The 16,434-nt window shown below is 61.9% G+C and overlaps 1 protein-coding gene across 1 annotated transcript in view; it reads right to left on the reverse strand.

Moving 5' to 3' along the window:
- Positions 1-26: 26 nt before the first annotated feature.
- The window catches only part of SRCIN1 (SRC kinase signaling inhibitor 1), a gene marked incomplete at its 5' end in the record, with an annotated part of 26,322 nt that continues 9,914 nt past the window's right edge, over positions 27-16,434 (reverse strand). The window contains 5 exons of the mRNA XM_063425195.1: positions 27-276; positions 4,039-4,170; positions 6,086-7,510; positions 11,147-11,272; positions 14,282-14,434. Coding sequence (XP_063281265.1) covers positions 274-276; positions 4,039-4,170; positions 6,086-7,510; positions 11,147-11,272; positions 14,282-14,434 — 1,839 coding nt within the window. The remainder of the gene's footprint in view (positions 277-4,038; positions 4,171-6,085; positions 7,511-11,146; positions 11,273-14,281; positions 14,435-16,434) is intronic.

Consider the following 16,434-nt stretch of genomic DNA (forward strand, 5'->3'; position numbering starts at 1 on the left):
AACAAAGTAAAATTAAAAAAAAGCTTTTAAAAAAAAGACGAAACAAAGGAAAATTAAGAAAAAAGCTTTAAAAAAAAGACGAAACAAAGGAAAAAAATAATAAAAAAACAAGAAAAACAAGGACAGGAAAACAAACCAAAAAAAAAACAAATCCCAAAACGACCGAGAACCACAAAGAGTCCGTTCAGAAGCAGCACTGAGCCAAAGGCCTGAGGTCAAGCAGCTGGAAAAGGCCACCACAAAGAGCACGGTGACAAGAGCGGGTCCCACGTGTCACTGCACGGGCAGGGGAGGGTCCCCGAGAGGAGCGGACGGACAGACGGACACCACGCGGACACACAGGCACAGAGAGGGGGACACAGGGGACACGGGGGAGGCACAGGGGGGACAAAGAAGGGGCAGCGTTAGAGCGGGCACAGCCCCCGGGTGGCGGTGCCCGCCCTGTCCCTTGTCCCCACCGTGCCGGGGGTGGGGACACCCGCTCCGAACCCCGCGGGGAATGTGGGGAGGGGTCCCCCAGCCCCGCCTGGCCCCCTCAGAGGGGATGGGGACAAAAGTGACACAAGGAAATGTCACGCTGAGGTCACCCCGGCAGGGCCAGCAGCGCCAGGGGGGTGGCGGTGGCGCGGTGACACCGAGCGGGCGAGTGACACCAGGGGAGGGGACTTGGTGGCCTCACGGGGTCGGGACATGATTCCCGTGGGGTTTGTCCCCTCCGTGGGGGGATCCGGAGGGAATTCCCGGTTTGTCCCCGATTCCAGGGGGTGCGACAACCCCGCGCTCCGGAGGGGACAGCAGGGACATCCCGAGCTCGGGGACAACCCCGCAAGCAGGAGGGGACACCCCGAGCTCGGGGACAACCCCGCACCCGCGAGGGGACAGGCAGGGACACCCCGAGCTCGGGGACAACCCCGCCAGCAGGAGGGGACACCCCGAGCTCGGGGACAACCCCGCCAGCAGGAGGGGACAGGCAGGGACACCCCGAGCTCGGGGACACCCCCGCCAGCAGGAGGGGACAGGCAGGGACACCCCGAGCTCGGGGACAACCCCGCACCCGGGAGGGGACAGCGGGGACACCCCGAGCTCGGGGACAACCCCGCCAGCAGGAGGGGACACCCCGAGCTCGGGGACAACCCCGCACCCGGGAGGGGACAGGCAGGGACACCCCGAGCTCGGACCCACCCTGGGGAGATTTTCCCACTGGGAACGGAGCAGCCCGGGCGGGGTTTGACCTTTTTTGTCAAAAAAAGTCAATTTTGCTCATTCCACGTTTTGCCCAAATTGCACGAATTCCACCCCACACCACCCCAAAAAAATAATTCTTGCTCCGAGTAGTGAAAAAAACCTTCGGATTGTCGGACAGGGATGCACGAGAATGAGCAGAATCGGGTTTATTGCGAGGTTTGGTGGTGGGGAGGGGGTCGAGACACAGAGTGGGGGCAGGGCGAGCCCTCTCGGGGGGCTGGGGCAGGGGACAGGAGGGCAGCAGGGACAGAGGGAGGGTCCCAAGTGGCCGTGGTGGCCCGGCTGGTGGCCAGGGCCACCCGGGGATGCACGGCCAGCACTGGGGTGACAGCAGGGATGGAGAGGGGGGAGCCCCGACACCCGCGGTGGGGAGGGGGCTGGGGGTGCCCCATCCCACCCCCCAAAACTCTTCTCTTCCAGCTGCTGTGGCCCGCTCGCCCTGTCCCCACCGTGTCCCAGTGCCACCACCCCGCCTGTGACACCCCACGAGCTGCTTCTGTGGTCCCCAAAACCCCCCGGGACAGGAGGGATTCCCCGTCCCCAAGGCTCAGGTGGCTCTGCCACCGTCACCCCCGTGGCCAGGGGGGTGGCACTGTCCCCTGGGGTGAGGGGACACCCAGAGCCTTGGGGACAAACCGCTGCGGCTTCAGCCTCACCCCACAGTGAGGAGTTTGTGACTCTCAGGATGAAATTTTGTCACTGTCCCCAACCTCCCAGAGTGACAAGAGCCACTCCTGCATTGTCCCTTTGTCCCCAAGGCGGGGACAGAATACCCGGGGACAAAAGCGACTCAGCCAAAGGCGAGAAAGCACCGAGAAAGAGCGAACCCAACCCCAAAAATGATCACCCAGTACTGAGAAAAGCGAACCCAACCCCAAAAATGATCACCCTGCACTCAGAATGAGCGAACCCAGCCCCAAAAATGATCACCCCGCACCGAGAAAAGCAAACCCAAATCTAAAAATGATCACCCCGAACTGAGAAAAGCGAACCCAACCCCAAAAATGATCACCCTGCACTGAGAAAATTGAACCCAGCCCCAAAATGATCACCCCGCACTGAGAAAAGCGAATCCAAATCCAAAAATGATCACCCTACACTCAGAAAGAACGAACCCAGCCCCAAAAATGATCACCCCGAACTGAGAAAATTGAACCCAACCCCAAAAATGATCACCCCGCACTGAGAAAGAGCGAACACAACCCCAAAAATGATCACCCAGCACTGAGAAAGAGCGAACCCAAATGCAAAAATGATCACCCTGCACTGAAAAAAAGGAAACCAACCCCAAAAATGATCACCCTGCACTGAGAAAGAGCGAACCCAAATGCAAAAATGATCACCCCGCACTGAGAAAGAGCAAACCCAAATGCAAAAATGATCACCCCGCACTGAGAAAGAGCAAACCCAACCCCAAAAATGATCACCCTGCACTGAGAAAGAGCAAACCCAACCCCAAAAATGATCACCCTGCACTGAGAAAGAGCGAACCCAACCCCAAAAATGATCACCCTGCACCGAGAAAGAGCGAACTCAAATCCAAAAATGATCACCCCGAACTGAGAAAATTGAACCCAACTCCAAAATTATCACCCCACACTGAGAAAGAGCCAACCCAACCCCAAAATTATCACTCTGCACTGAGAAAATTGAACCCAAATCCAAAAATGATCACCCCACACTGAGAAAAGCGAACTCAAATCAAAAATGATCACCCTGCACTCAGAAAGAGCGAACCCAACCCCAAAAATGATCACCCAGCACTGAGAAAGAGCGAACTCAAATCCAAAAATGATCACCCTGCACTGAGAAAGAGCGAACTCAAATCCAAAAATGATCACCCAGCACTGAGAAAGAGCGAACTCAAATCCAAAAATGATCACCCAGCACTGAGAAAGAGCGAACTCAAATCCAAAAATGATCACCCCGAACTGAGAAAGAGCGAAACCAAATCCAAAAATGATCACCCTGCACCGAGAAAATTGAACCCAACCCCAAAAATGATCACCCCACACTCAGAAAGAGCGAACCCAACCCCAAAAATGATCACCCTGCACTGAGAAAGAGCGAACCCAAATCCAAAAATGATCACCCCTCACTGAGAAAGAGCGAACTCAAATCCAAAAATGATCACCCCGAACTGAGAAAAGCGAACCCAACCCCAAAAATGATCACCCTGCACCGAGAAAGAGCAAACTCAAATCCAAAAATGATCACGCCACACTGAGAAAGAGCGAACCCAAATCTAAAAATGATCACCCCACACTCAGAAAGAGCGAACTCAGCCCCAAAAATGATCACCCAGCACTGAGAGCGAACCCAACCCCAAAAATGATCACCCTGCACCGAGAGTGAACACAACCCCAAAAATGATCACCCTACACTGAGAAAAGCGAACCCAACACCAAAAATGATCACCCCGCACTGAAAAAAAGGAAACCAACCCCAAAAATGATCACCCTGAACTGAGAAAAGCGAACTCAAATCCAAAAATGATCACCCTGCACTGAGAAAGAGCGAACTCAAATCCAAAAATGATCACCCCGTACTCAGAAACAGCAAACCCAACCCCAAAAATGATCACCCCGCACTGAGAAAAGCGAACTCAACCCCAAAAATGATCACCCCACACCGAGAAACAGCGAACCCAAATCTAAAAATGATCACCCCACACCGAGAAACAGCGAACCCAACCCCAAAATGATCCCCCCAAGGGTGTCCCCGGCTCAGGCCGTGCCCAGGGCGGTGCCAGGGCGGCGGGGCAGCCCCGGGCCGGCTCTAGGGGTGCTGTACCTGCTGCTGGCCCTGGATCCTCATGAACTCCATGCGCTGCTTGATGTGTTTGCCCTTGTCGGGGCTGCCCTGCTGGCCCTGCTTCAGCCGCGGGTTCACCACCTTCATGGCCGGGATGGAGACGCCGCCGCTCTGCCGGGACACACAAAAAAAAGAAAAATCCGGGGGAAAAAAAAGGGTTAAAATCGCCTGTTGGAGCCCCTCTCCCCGTGCCACCAGCGCGGTGACAGTGACAGGTGAGGGTGATGTCACCGTGAGCTCCAAACCCGGCCGGGACTTACCGGGAGCCACCCGAGAGGGGGTTTAGGGCAGACACGGCAAACACCGGGACACCGAGGGCGGGACGGGGCGGCCCGCGGGGCCGAGAGAGAGGGAAAGAGGCGGCGGCAAGGCAGAGAAAGCAGATTCCAGGTGGGAACGGCGGCAGTGGGAATACAGAGGAGTTTATTCACAGGTAGAGGAGTTTATTCACAGGTAGAGGAGTTTATTTGCAGGTAGAGGAGTTTATTCACAGGTGAGGATACAGAGACTCGCCACAGCAGTGTCCCCCCGCGTGTCCCCTCCCGTGCCAGGTGTCCCCCCCCGTGGCCTCCTGCCTGTCCCGTTCCAGCCTGGGTGAGGAAATCCGTGGCTCAGGTGAACCCCGGGGATCCTCGGGGTTGGTCCTGGACCCCATAGGATGCTCCTGGATCCCATAGGATGCTCGTGGATCCCGTGGGATGCTCGTGGGTCCCATAGGATGCTTGTGGATCCCGTGGGATGCTCGTGGATCCCGTGGGATGCCCCTGGATCCCATAGGATGCTCGTGGATCCCGTGGGATGCTCTTGGACCCCCTGGAATGCTCCTGAATCCCATAGAATGCTCTTGGATCCCGTGGCACGCTCTTAAAACCCCATAGGATGCTCGTGGATCCCGTGGAATGCTCCTGGACCCTGTGGGATGCTCCTGGATCCCATAGGATGCTCGTGGATCCCGTGGGATGCTCTTGGAACCCATGGGATGCTCCTGGATCCTGTAGAATGCTCTTGGACCCCCTGGAATGCTCCTGAATCCCGTAGAATCCTCTTGGATCCCGTGGCATGCTCTTAGAACCCCACAGGATGCTCGTGGATCCCGTGGGATGCTCTTGGACCCCTTGGGATGCTCTTGGACCTGGTGGGATGCTCCTGGATCCCACAGGATGCTCCTGGATCCTGTGAGATGCTCCTAGATCCCACAGGATGCCCGTGGATCCCGTAGAATACTCCTGGACCCCTTGGGATGCTCACGGACCCCATGGGATACTCGTGGGCCCCGTGGGATGCTCCTAGATCCCACAGGATGCTCGAGCATCCCGTGGGATGCTCCTAGATCCCATAGGATGCTCCTGGATCCCACAGGATGCCCGTGGATCCTGTGGGATGCTCGTGGATCCCATAGGATCCCTTGGGATTTTCTTGGATCCCGTGGCATGTTCTTAGAACCCCATAGGATGCTTGTGGATCCCATAGGATGCTCTTGGAACCCATAGGATGATCCTGGATCCCTTGGGATGCTCTTGGACGTCCTGGGATGCCCATGGATCCTGTGGGATGCCCATGGATCCCACAGGATGCTCGAGGATCCCGTGGGATGCTCCTAGATCCCATAGGATGCTCCTGGATCCCACAGGATGCCCGTGGATCCCGTGGGATGCTCGTGGATCCCGTGGGATGCTCCTAGATCCCACAGGATGCTCGAGGATCCCGCAGGATGCCCGTGGATCCCGTGGGACGCCCACCCTGGACCTGCCACTCCAAAACCCCTTCCAGGGCGGAAGAATCCGCCTCACCCAGGGTCTAATTCCAGAACGGGATCAGCCAGCGCCACCCGGGCCCCTCTCCCTTCCCCGCCGCCTCGCTCCTTCCTGCCCTCCCCAAACCCCTCCGAGTGCCGGGGAGAAGAGGAGAACCCGCTCCCCGCCCCGGCACTGCCGAAGATGGAGCCACAGAGAGGGAGCAGCCAGAGGAGGAGACACCGGAGCGGACCCGGGGCAGAGCAGGGCGCGGGGGAGAAGAGAAAATGAACCTGGGCAGTGCCGGGGGGCAGCCGCGGCTTGGGCAGCAGCGCTGGCTTGGTCCTGCTGGCAGACAGACACTTGGCAGTGCCACCCTTGGCCTGGCTGAGGTCCAGCGCGGTGTCACCGTCCTCACTGCCGTGCCCGAGGTCCCCCGGGCTCTTCTCGGCCTCCCGGGATCCCGGCTGGTCCTTGGGGAGCGCCAGCTCCACGGCGGGGTGGCCGCTGATCTCGCTGATGGTCATTTCCAGCTCGCGGATGGTTTCCTCCAGGCTGTCCAGCCGCTCGAAGGTGTCCTCGTAAATCTCCTTTTTGCCCGAGGGGGACGAGCGGCCTCTGCAGAGCCCCTGCGGGGCCGTCCCTGCCGCTCCGGGGTCACCCCCGGCAGCCGGAGCTGCTCCATCCCATCCCGGAGGTGCCGTGGCAGGGATCTGCTCCAGGGGCTGCTCCGGCCGGGATTGTCCCGCTGGATCCCTGCTCTGCTCTGGACAGGAGTGTCCCGCTGGATCCCTGCCCTGCTCCTGCCAGGAGTGTCCCACTGGATCCCTGCCCCATTCCTGCCGGGAATGTCCCGCTGGATCCCTGCTCTGGTCTGGACAGGAGTGTCCCGCTGGATCCCTGCCCTGCTCCTGCCAGGAATGTCCCGCTGGATCCCTGCCCCGTTCCTGCCAGGAGTGTCCCGCTGGATCCCTGCCCTGCTCCTGCCAGGAATGTCCCGCTGGATCCCTGCCCTGCTCCTTCCAGGAATGTCCCGCTGGATCTCTGCTCTGCTCCGGCCAGGAATGTCCCTTTGGATCCCTGCTCTGTTCCTGCCAGGAATGTCCCTTTGGATCCCTGCTCTGCTCCTGCCAGGAATGTCCCGCTGGATCCCTGCCCCCGGCAATCCCGGGATGCGGCACCGGCGGCTCTCGGCCCGGGCTCTCCTCCCTCCCTGCGCCTTCGGCAGCTCCAGCAGAGCGTCCAGGAGCGATCCTGGCTCCTCTTCGGAGATCCCCGTGGGGAATTTGGGCACCGATCCCGGCACCCACCGAGGGCAGCGCGGCCCCCGCAGCTCCGGCGCCTTCCCCGCGGCTCCGAGGACGCTGCGCAGCCAGGGGACATCGGGGACAAGCCTTGTCCAGAGCCGCGTCCCCTCCTCGTCCCCGCCTTTGATCCCTCGGGAACGGCGGCGCCGCCAAAGGAAACGCCCGGGATGTGCGAGGGGCCGGGGGGCGCTCCTGTGCCCCCGGCGGGGATTTTGGGGAGCTGCCAGGAGCTGCCACACGGGCTGTCCTTGTCCCCTCGGGTGGCAGCTGCTGCCCCGCTGCTGCTGCTGCTGCGCTGCCCCACGGCTCCGGCTCGGCCTCGGGGGACGGCGGCTCCGACACCCACTCGGTGAGCACGATCTGGGGCAGGGAGAACGCCCGGCCCGCCGGGGCTGCCGGCGCCAGCGGCTCCTGGGTAGAGAATTCAGACAGGTTAGGGGCCGGCAGGGAGCGGGGTTTGGCTGGGGAGGCACCACGGGGCGCCGAGAATTATTGGGGTGACCCCCACCCCAGGGCGGTGGTGCCGGGCACGGCGGAGTGCCGGAGTTTGGGGAGGGAGGGGGGCTCAGTTCCCTCCTGCCCATCCCATAAATCCCAGTGGGATCTGCAGCAGGGATAGGAGCTGGAAAGCGAGGTTCAGCTCCATCCTGTCCCACCCTGACATCCCAAAGGGATCCAGAGCATGGACAGGGGATGGAGGGGAAGATCGGCTCCATCCTGTCCCACCCTGATATCCCAAAGGGATCCAGAGCATGGACAGGGGATGGAGGGGAAGATCGGCTCCATCCTGTCCCATCCTGATATCCCAAAGGGATCCAGAGCATGGACAGGGGATGGAAAGGGAGGTTCAGCTCCATCCTGTCCAGCCCTCCATCCCAAAGGGATCCAGAGCATGGACAGGGGATGGAGGGGAAGCTCAGTTCCCTCCTCCAGCCCTGACATCCCACAGGGATCCAGAGCATGGACAGGGGATGGAGGGGAATGTTCAGCTCCATCCTGTCCAGTCCTCCATCCCACCAGGACCCAAAACACTGACAGGGAATGGAAGAGGATGTTCAGCTCCCTCCTGTCCAGCCCTGACATCCCAAAGGGATCCAGAACATGGACAGGGGACAGAGGGGAAGCTCAGCTCCATCCTGTCCAGCTTCCATCCCACCAGGATTCAAAGCATGGACAGGGAATGGAAGAGGAGGTTCAGCTCCATCCTGTCCCACCCTGACATCCCAAAGGGATCCAGAGCATGGACAGGGGATGAAGGGGAAGATCGGCTCCATCCTGTCCCATCCTGATATCCTAAAGGGATCCAGAGCAAGGACAGGGGATGGAGAGGGGCTCAGCTCCCTCCTCCAGCCCTGACATCCCAAAAGGATCCTCAGCAAGGACAGGGGACAGAGGGGAAAATGAGCTCCATCCTGTCCCACCCTGACATCCCACAGGGATCCAGAGCATGGACAGGGGATGGAAAGGGATGTTCAGCTTCTTCCTCCAGCCCTGAGACCCCATCGGGATCTTGAGCATGGACAGGGACTGGAAGGGGACACTCAGCTCCCTCCTCCTGTCCAACCCTACATCCCAGTGGGATCCAGAGCAAGGAGAGGGGCTGGGGAGGGGCTCAGCTCCCTCCTGTCCCACCCTGACATCCCAGTGGGATCCACAGCGTGGACAGGGGCTGGAAAGGGACATTCAATTCCCTCCTGTCCAGAGCACGAACAGGGGCTGGGGAGGGGCTCAGCCCCCTCCTGCCCATCCCACACATCCCACTGGGAGGGACAGCAGGGACAGGGGCTGGAAAGGGATGTTCAGCTCCCTCCTGCCCATCCCACACACCCACCAGGACCCACAGCACGGACAGGGACTGGAAAGGGATGTTCAGCTCCCTCCTCCAGCCCTGACATCCCAGTGGGATCTAGAGCACGGACAGGGGATGGAAAGGGATGTTCAGCTCCCTCCTCCAGCCCTGACATCCCACAGGGATCCACAGCGTGGACAGGGGATGGAAGGGAATGTTCAGCTCCCTCCTGTCCAGCCCTGACATCCCAAAGGGATCCAGAGCACGGACAGGAGCTGGAAAGGGAGGTTCAGCTCCCTCCTGCCCATCCCACACACCCACCAGGATTCTAAACATGGACAGGGACTGGAAGGAGACTCTCAGCTCCCTCCTCCAGCCCTGACATCCCAGTGGGATCTAGAGCACGGACAGGGGATGGAAAGGGATGTTCAGCTCCTTCCTCCAGCCCTGACCATCCCTGTAGGATCCAGAGCACGGACAGGGGATGGAAAGGGATGTTCAGCTCCCTCCTGCCCATCCCACACACCCACCAGGACCCACAGCACGCATAGGGACTGGAAAGGGATGTTCAGCTCCCTCCTCCAGCCCTGACATCCCAGTGGGATCTAGAGCACGGACAGGGGGTGGAAAGGGATGTTCAGCTCCCTCCTGTCCAGCCCTGACATCCCAGTGGGATCTAGAGCAAGGACAGGGGATGGAGGGGAAGCTCAGCTCCCTCCTGTCCAACCCTGACACCCCGCAGGGACCCAGAGCACAGACAGGGGCTGGACAGGGAATGTTCATCCCCCTCCTCCAGCCCCACACCCCTGTGGGACCCACAGCACAGACTGGAAGGGGGTGCTCAGCTCCCTCCTCCAGCCCTGACGTCTCATTGGAGCAAAAAACCTTTAAATCAAAATCCAGGCTGGTGTTTCTGCACTGCTGGAACACCTCTGGAAAATCCTGCTGAAACCAGCAGAAACCCAGCTGGAATTTCTCTGTGCTGGTGCAGACTGGGGGCACTGGTACAAACTGGGGGCATTTTCTGCTCCATCCTGGGCCTTCCCTACTCCATCCTGGGCATTCCCTGCTCCATCCTGTCCACTCTCCAGGGGTTTTCCTTCAGTTCTCTCCACCCTGAGCATTCCCTGCTCCATCCTCACATTCCCTGCTCCATCCTGTCCATTCTCCAGGCATTTTCCTTCAGTTCTTCCTACCCTGGGAATTCCCTGCTCCATCCCAGTTCCTCCCCCAGGCATTTTCCTCCCTGGGCATTCTCTGCTCCATCCTGGCGTTCCCTGCTCCACCCCAGCCATTCCCCAGGCATTTTCCTCCTCTTTTCTCCATCTGGGCATTCCCTGTTCCATCTTGTCCACTCTCCAGGGGTTTTCCTTCAGTTCTCTCCATCCTGGGCATTCCCTGGTCCATCCTGTCCACTCTCCAGGCATTTTCCTCCTGCTTTTCCCACCCTGGGCATTCCCTGCTCCATCCTCACATTCCCTACTCCATTCTGTCCACTCTCCAGGGGTTTTCCTTCAGTTCTCTCCATCCTGGGCATTCCCTGCTCCACCCCAACCACTCTCCAGGCATTTTCCTCCTCTTTTCTCCATCCTGGGCATTCCCTACTGTGTTCTGGGCATTCTCCAGGCACTTTCCTCCTCTTTTCTCCATCCTGGACATTCCCTACTCCATCCCAGCGATTCTCCAGGCATTTTCCTCCTCCTTTCTCCATCCTGAGCATTCTCTGCTCCATCCCATGCACTCTCCAGGCATTTTCCTCCTGCTTTTCCCACCCTGAGCATTCCCTGCTCTATCTCATGCACTCTCCAGGCATTTTCCTCCTGCTTTTCCCACCCTGGGCATTCCCTGCTCCATCCTATCCCCTCTCCTTTCTCCATCCTGAGCATTCCCTGCTCCATCCTGGGCATTCCCTGCTCCACCCCAGCCCCTCTCCAGACTCTCTCCACCCACAGAGCCCAGCCCGGAGCGCTGGGACGGGCCCGGACCCGGCTCCAGGCAGCTCCAACCCGCGGGATCCCGCTCCGACCCTTCCCTTCCCTTCCCGTGCCCCCGGGCCGGGGTCCCCCGTGCGCCCCCCGGGACCCCCAGAGTGGCGGTGCCGCGGGTCAGTGCTGCCTCCGGTGCCGCGTCAGTGCCGTGAGCGGTGCGAAGCCGTTAATTAGCCGTTAATTAGTGCGTTAAATCAGAGAAAAGAAGCAGGAGTGAGTGGAGAAGAGGAGGAGGAAGGCGGTGAGAGCGCAGCCCCGTGGAGCTGTTACCTTCCGTCCTGGGGCTGCTCCGCTGGGCCACGGGCCGGGGTGGCCCGGGGGGGACACCGGGGTGGCCTCGAGGGGGTCGCAGCGGGGCGAGGGGAGGAGGGGGGAGGCGGAGCTCGGCTGAAACACCTGGGGAGTCAAACACGGCCCCGTGAGGGAGCGCGGGCCGCGCCGGGCCGGGCCGGGCCGGGCGGGGCTGGGGCGGTGCCAGGTGAGAGGCAGCACTGGCACCTGAACTGCTGACGGGGACACCTGTGCCCTGGGCAGCAGTGTCACCTGTCCCCTGTCCAGCAGTGTCACCTGTCCCCTGGGCAGCAGTGACACCTGTCCCATGGGCAGCAGTGTCACCTGTCCCCTGGTCAGCAGTGCCATCAAGCCCCTGGCCAGCAGTGTCACCTGTCCCCTGGGCAGCAGTGTCACCTGTCCCCTGGGCAGCGGTGTCACCGGTCCCCTGGGCAGCAGTGTCACTGGTCCCCTGGGCAGCAGTGTCACCTGTCCCCTGGTCAGCAGTGTCACTGGTCCCATGGGCAGCAGTGTCACCTGTGCCCTGGACAGCAGTGTCACCTGTCCCCTGGGCAGCAGTGACACCTGTCCCATGGGCAGCAGTGTCACCTGTCCCCTGGCCAGGAGAGTCACCTGTCCCCTGGACAGCAGTGTCACCTGTGCCCTGGCCAGCAGTGTCACCTGTCCCCTGGGCAGCAGTGTCACCTGTGCCCTGGCCAGTAGTGTCACCTGTGCCCTGGCCAGGAGAGTCACCTGTCCCCTGGTCAGCAGTGTCACCTGTCCCCTGGGCAGGAGAGTCACCTGTGCCCTGGCCAGCAGTGTCACCTGTCCCCTGGGCAGCAGTGCCATCAAGCCCCTGGCCAGTAGTGTCACCTGTACCCTGGGCAGCAGTGTCACCTGTCCCCTGGGCAGCAGTGACACCTGTCCCCTGGCCAGGAGAGTCACCTGTCCCCTGGGCAGCTGTGCCACCTGTCCCCTGGGCAGCAGTGTCACCTGTCCCCTGGTCAGCAGTGTCACCTGTCCCCTGGTCAGCAGTGCCATCAAGCCCCTGGCCAGTAGTGTCACCTGTGCCCTGGCCAGGAGAGTCACCTGTCCCCTGGACAGCAGTGTCACCTGTCCCCTGGGCAGCAGTGCCACCTGTCCCCTGGGCAGCAGTGCCACCTGTCCCCTGGCCAGCAGTGCCATCAAGCCCCTGGCCAGTAGTGTCACCTGTGCCCTGGCCAGGAGAGTCACCTGTCCTCTGGGCAGCAGTGCCATCAAGCCCCTGGCCAGTAGTGTCACCTGTGCCCTGGCCAGGAGAGTCACCTGTCCCCTGGGCAGCTGTGCCACCTGTCCCCTGGCCAGGAGAGTCACCTGTCCCCTGGGCAGCTGTGCCACCTGTCCCCTGGCCAGGAGAGTCACCTGTCCCCTGGACAGCAGTGTCACCTGTGCCCTGGCCAGCAGTGTCACCTGTCCCCTGGGCAGCAGTGACACCTGTCCCATGGGCAGCAGTGTCACCTGTGCCCTGGCCAGGAGAGTCACCTGTCCCCTGGGCAGCTGTGCCACCTGTCCCCTGGGCAGGAGAGTCACCTGTCCCCTGGGCAGCTGTGCCACCTGTCCCCTGGGCAGGAGAGTCACCTGTCTCCTGGGCAGCAGTGACACCTGTCCCATGGGCAGCAGTGTCACCAGTCCCCTGGCCAGCAGTGTCACCGGTCCCCTGGCCAGCAGGGTCACTGGTCCAGTCTGGCAGTATCACTGGTCCAGTTCCTGTGCCTGCAGCATCATCACCTGTCCCACACCTGCAGCATCACCTGTCCCCTGTGCCATCACCTGTCCCCTGTGCCATCACCTGTCTCCGGTGCCACCTCCTGTCCCCTGCACCATCACCTGTCCCCAGTGCCATCACCTGTCCCACACCTGCACCATGCCCAGTTCTCCTCCCTTCTGGGGGAAAACCATCCAAGAAAAATAACATTCAAGGCAAAAACAACCAAATTAAAAACCTTCCTAAGAAGGTCCTAACATTAAAAAAATAAATCCAAAGAAAAACCATCAAAAAAAAATTCCAATGAAAAACCTTCTAAGAAAAATCATCCAAAGAAAAAAACATCCAAAGGAAAAACATCCAAAGGAAAAACCTTCCTAAGAAAAACCATCACAGGAAAAACCATCCAAAGAAAAAAACATTTTAAAAAAATCCAACGAAAAACCATCCAAAAAATATAAAAAACCCCAAAAAACCAATGAAAAACCTTCCAAGAAAAATCATCCAAAGAAAAACCATCCAAGGAAAAAAACATCCAAAGAGAAAAACATCCAAGAAAAAAGAATCCAAGGAAAACCCATCCAAGGAAACCCCCTCCCCTCCCCGCTGGATCACCTGTGCAGCGCTCAGGACCAGGTGAGTCCGGTTCAAAGCCCGGGGCGGGAGGGAGGCGCGGGGGGAGGACCCAGCTCCTGTCCCCGGTGGTGTCACCGCCCTGTCCCCGGCGGTGTCACCGCCCTGTCCCCGGCGGTGTCACCGCCCTGTCCCCAGCGGTGTCACCGCCCCATCCCCGGCGGTGTCACCGCCCTGTCCCCGCGTCCCCGGTGGTGTCACAGCCCCGTCCCCGGTGGTGTCACCACCCTGTCCCCGCGGCCCTGGCTGTGTCACCGCCCTGTTCCCGCGTCCCTGGCGGTGTCACCGCCCTGTCCCCGCGGTGCCGGTACCGGTACCGGCGGTGTCACCGCCCTGTCCCCGGCGGTGCCACCGCCCTGTCCCCGCGGTGCCGGTGGCGGTACCGGGGATGTCACCGCCCTGTCCCCTGGGCCCCGGCGGTGTCACAGCCCCGTCCCCGCGGTGCCGGTACCGGCGGTGTCACCGCCCTGTCCCCGGCGGTGCTACCGCCCTGTCCCTGCGTCCCCGGCGGTGTCACCGCCCTGTCCCCGCGGTGCCGGTACCGGGGATGTCACCGCCCTGTCCCCTGGGCCCCGGCGGTGTCACAGCCCCGTCCCCGCGGTGCCGGTACCGGGGATGTCACCGCCCTGTCCCTGGCGGTGTCACCGCCCTGTCCCCGCGGTGCCGGTGCCGGTACCGGCGGTGTCACAGCCCAAAGCCCACCCCGGGCCGCCCCCGGTGCGGGCGGGGCGGGGGTCCCGCGGCCCCTCCGCGCTCACCTCCAGCTCGGCGATGATCCGGTCCTCGTCGTCGTCGTCCTTGACGGCCGAGGCGATGATGGGCGGCGTGGAGGCCGGGCGGGCCACCTCGGACACCGCCCGCCGCAGCTTCACCTGCGGCTTCGGCGTCTCCAGCTCCTCCGACTCCGCCTTCTGCCGGGAGAGCGGCCGTGAGGGGCGGGGGCACCGGGAGAGGAACCGGGAGAGGAACCGGGAGAGGAACCGGGAGAGGCACCGGGAGAGGCACCGGGAGAGGCACCGGGGGCACCGGGAGAGGCACCGGGGGCACTGGGGAGCACCAGGGGCACCGGAAGAGGCACCGGGGGACACTGGGGGACACTGGGGGGCACCGAGGGCACTGGGGAGTACCAGGGGACACTGGGGAGCACCGGGGGACACTGGGGACACTGGGGAGCACCGGGGGACACTGGGGAGCACCGGGGGGCACCGGGAAGGGCCAGGAGGCACCGGGAGAGGCATCGGGGGACACTGGGAAGGGCCGGGGGACACTGGGGGACACTGGGGAGCACCGGGAAACACTCTGGGACAGTGGGGAGAACCGGGGGACACTGGGGGGTACCAGGGGACACTGTGGGGGTACCAGGGGACACCAGGGGACACTGGGGAGCACCAGGGGACACTGGGGAGCACCGAGGGACACTGGGGGACACTGGGGAGCACCGGGGGACACTGGGGAGCACCGGGGGCACTGGGGGGTACCAGGGGACACTGGGGAGCACCGGGGACACTGGGGGGCACCGGGGGACACTGGGGGGCACTGGGGAGCACCGGGGGACACCAGGGGACACTGGGGAGCACCGGGGGCACCAGTAGAGGCACCGGGGGACACTGGGAAGCACCAGGGGACACTGGGGGACACTGGGGAGCACCGGGGGACACTGGGAAGCACCAGGGGACACTGGGGGACACTGGGGAGCACCGGGGGACACTGGGGAGCACCGGGGGACACTGGGGGACAGTGGGGGACACTGGGAGGCACTGAGGGATACCAGGGGACAAGAAAAGACACTGGGGGACACCGGGGAGCACCAGGTGACACCGGGAGACGCCGAGGGACACTAGGGGACAGTGGGGGACACCAGGAGGTGCTGGGGGACAGCGGGGGACAGCAGGGGACAAGGAGAGACACCGGGGGACACCGGAAGGAACCAGGGGACACCAGGGGACAAGGAGAGACACTGGGGGACACCAGAGGACACCGGGGGATACTGGGGGACACCAGGGGACACACAGGAGGACACCGGGTGGCACTGAGGGACACTGGGGGACAGTGGAGGAGAGTGGGAGACACCAGGCAGTGCTGGGGGATACCAAGGGACATCGGGGGACACTGGGAGGCATCGAGGGACATCAGGGGACACCGAGTGACACCGAGGGACACCGGGTGACACCAAGGGACATTGGGGGGCACCGGGAGGCACCGAGGGACACCGGGTGACACCAAGGGACATCGGGGGACACTGGGAGGCATCGAGGGACATCAGGGGACACCGAGTGACACCGAGGGACATCGAGGGACACCGGGTGACACCAAGGGACATCGAGGGACACTGAGGGACATCAGGGGGCACTGGGTGACACCGAGGGACACCGGATGACACTGAGGGACATCGAGGGACACCGGGAGGCACCGAGGGACATCGGGGGACACTGGGAGGCATCGAGGGACATCAGGGGACACCGAGTGAAACCGAGGGACATCGAGGGACACCGGGAGGCACCGAGGGACATCGGGTGACACTGAGGGACATCAGGGGGCACTGGGTGACACTGAGGAATATCAGGGGACACCGAGTGACACCGAGGGACATCGGGTGACACTGAGGGACATCAGGGGGCACCGGGTGACACCGAGGGACACCGGATGACACCGGTTGGCACCGAGGGACATCGGGGGACACCGGGAGACACCGAGGGACATCGGGGGGCACCGAGAGGCACCGAAGGACATCAGGGGGCACCGAGGGACATCAGAGGGCACCAGGAGGCACCGAGGGACATCAGGGGACATCGGGGGACACCGGGTGACACTGGGGGACACCGGGAGGCACCGAGGGACATCAGGGGACACCGGGTGACACCGGAGATGACACCAGGTGACACTGAGGGACACCGGGTGACACCGGGGGACA

The sequence above is a fragment of the Prinia subflava genome, unplaced genomic scaffold (assembly GCF_021018805.1).
Source record: "Prinia subflava isolate CZ2003 ecotype Zambia unplaced genomic scaffold, Cam_Psub_1.2 scaffold_58_NEW, whole genome shotgun sequence".
NCBI classification, from domain to species: domain Eukaryota; kingdom Metazoa; phylum Chordata; class Aves; order Passeriformes; family Cisticolidae; genus Prinia; species Prinia subflava.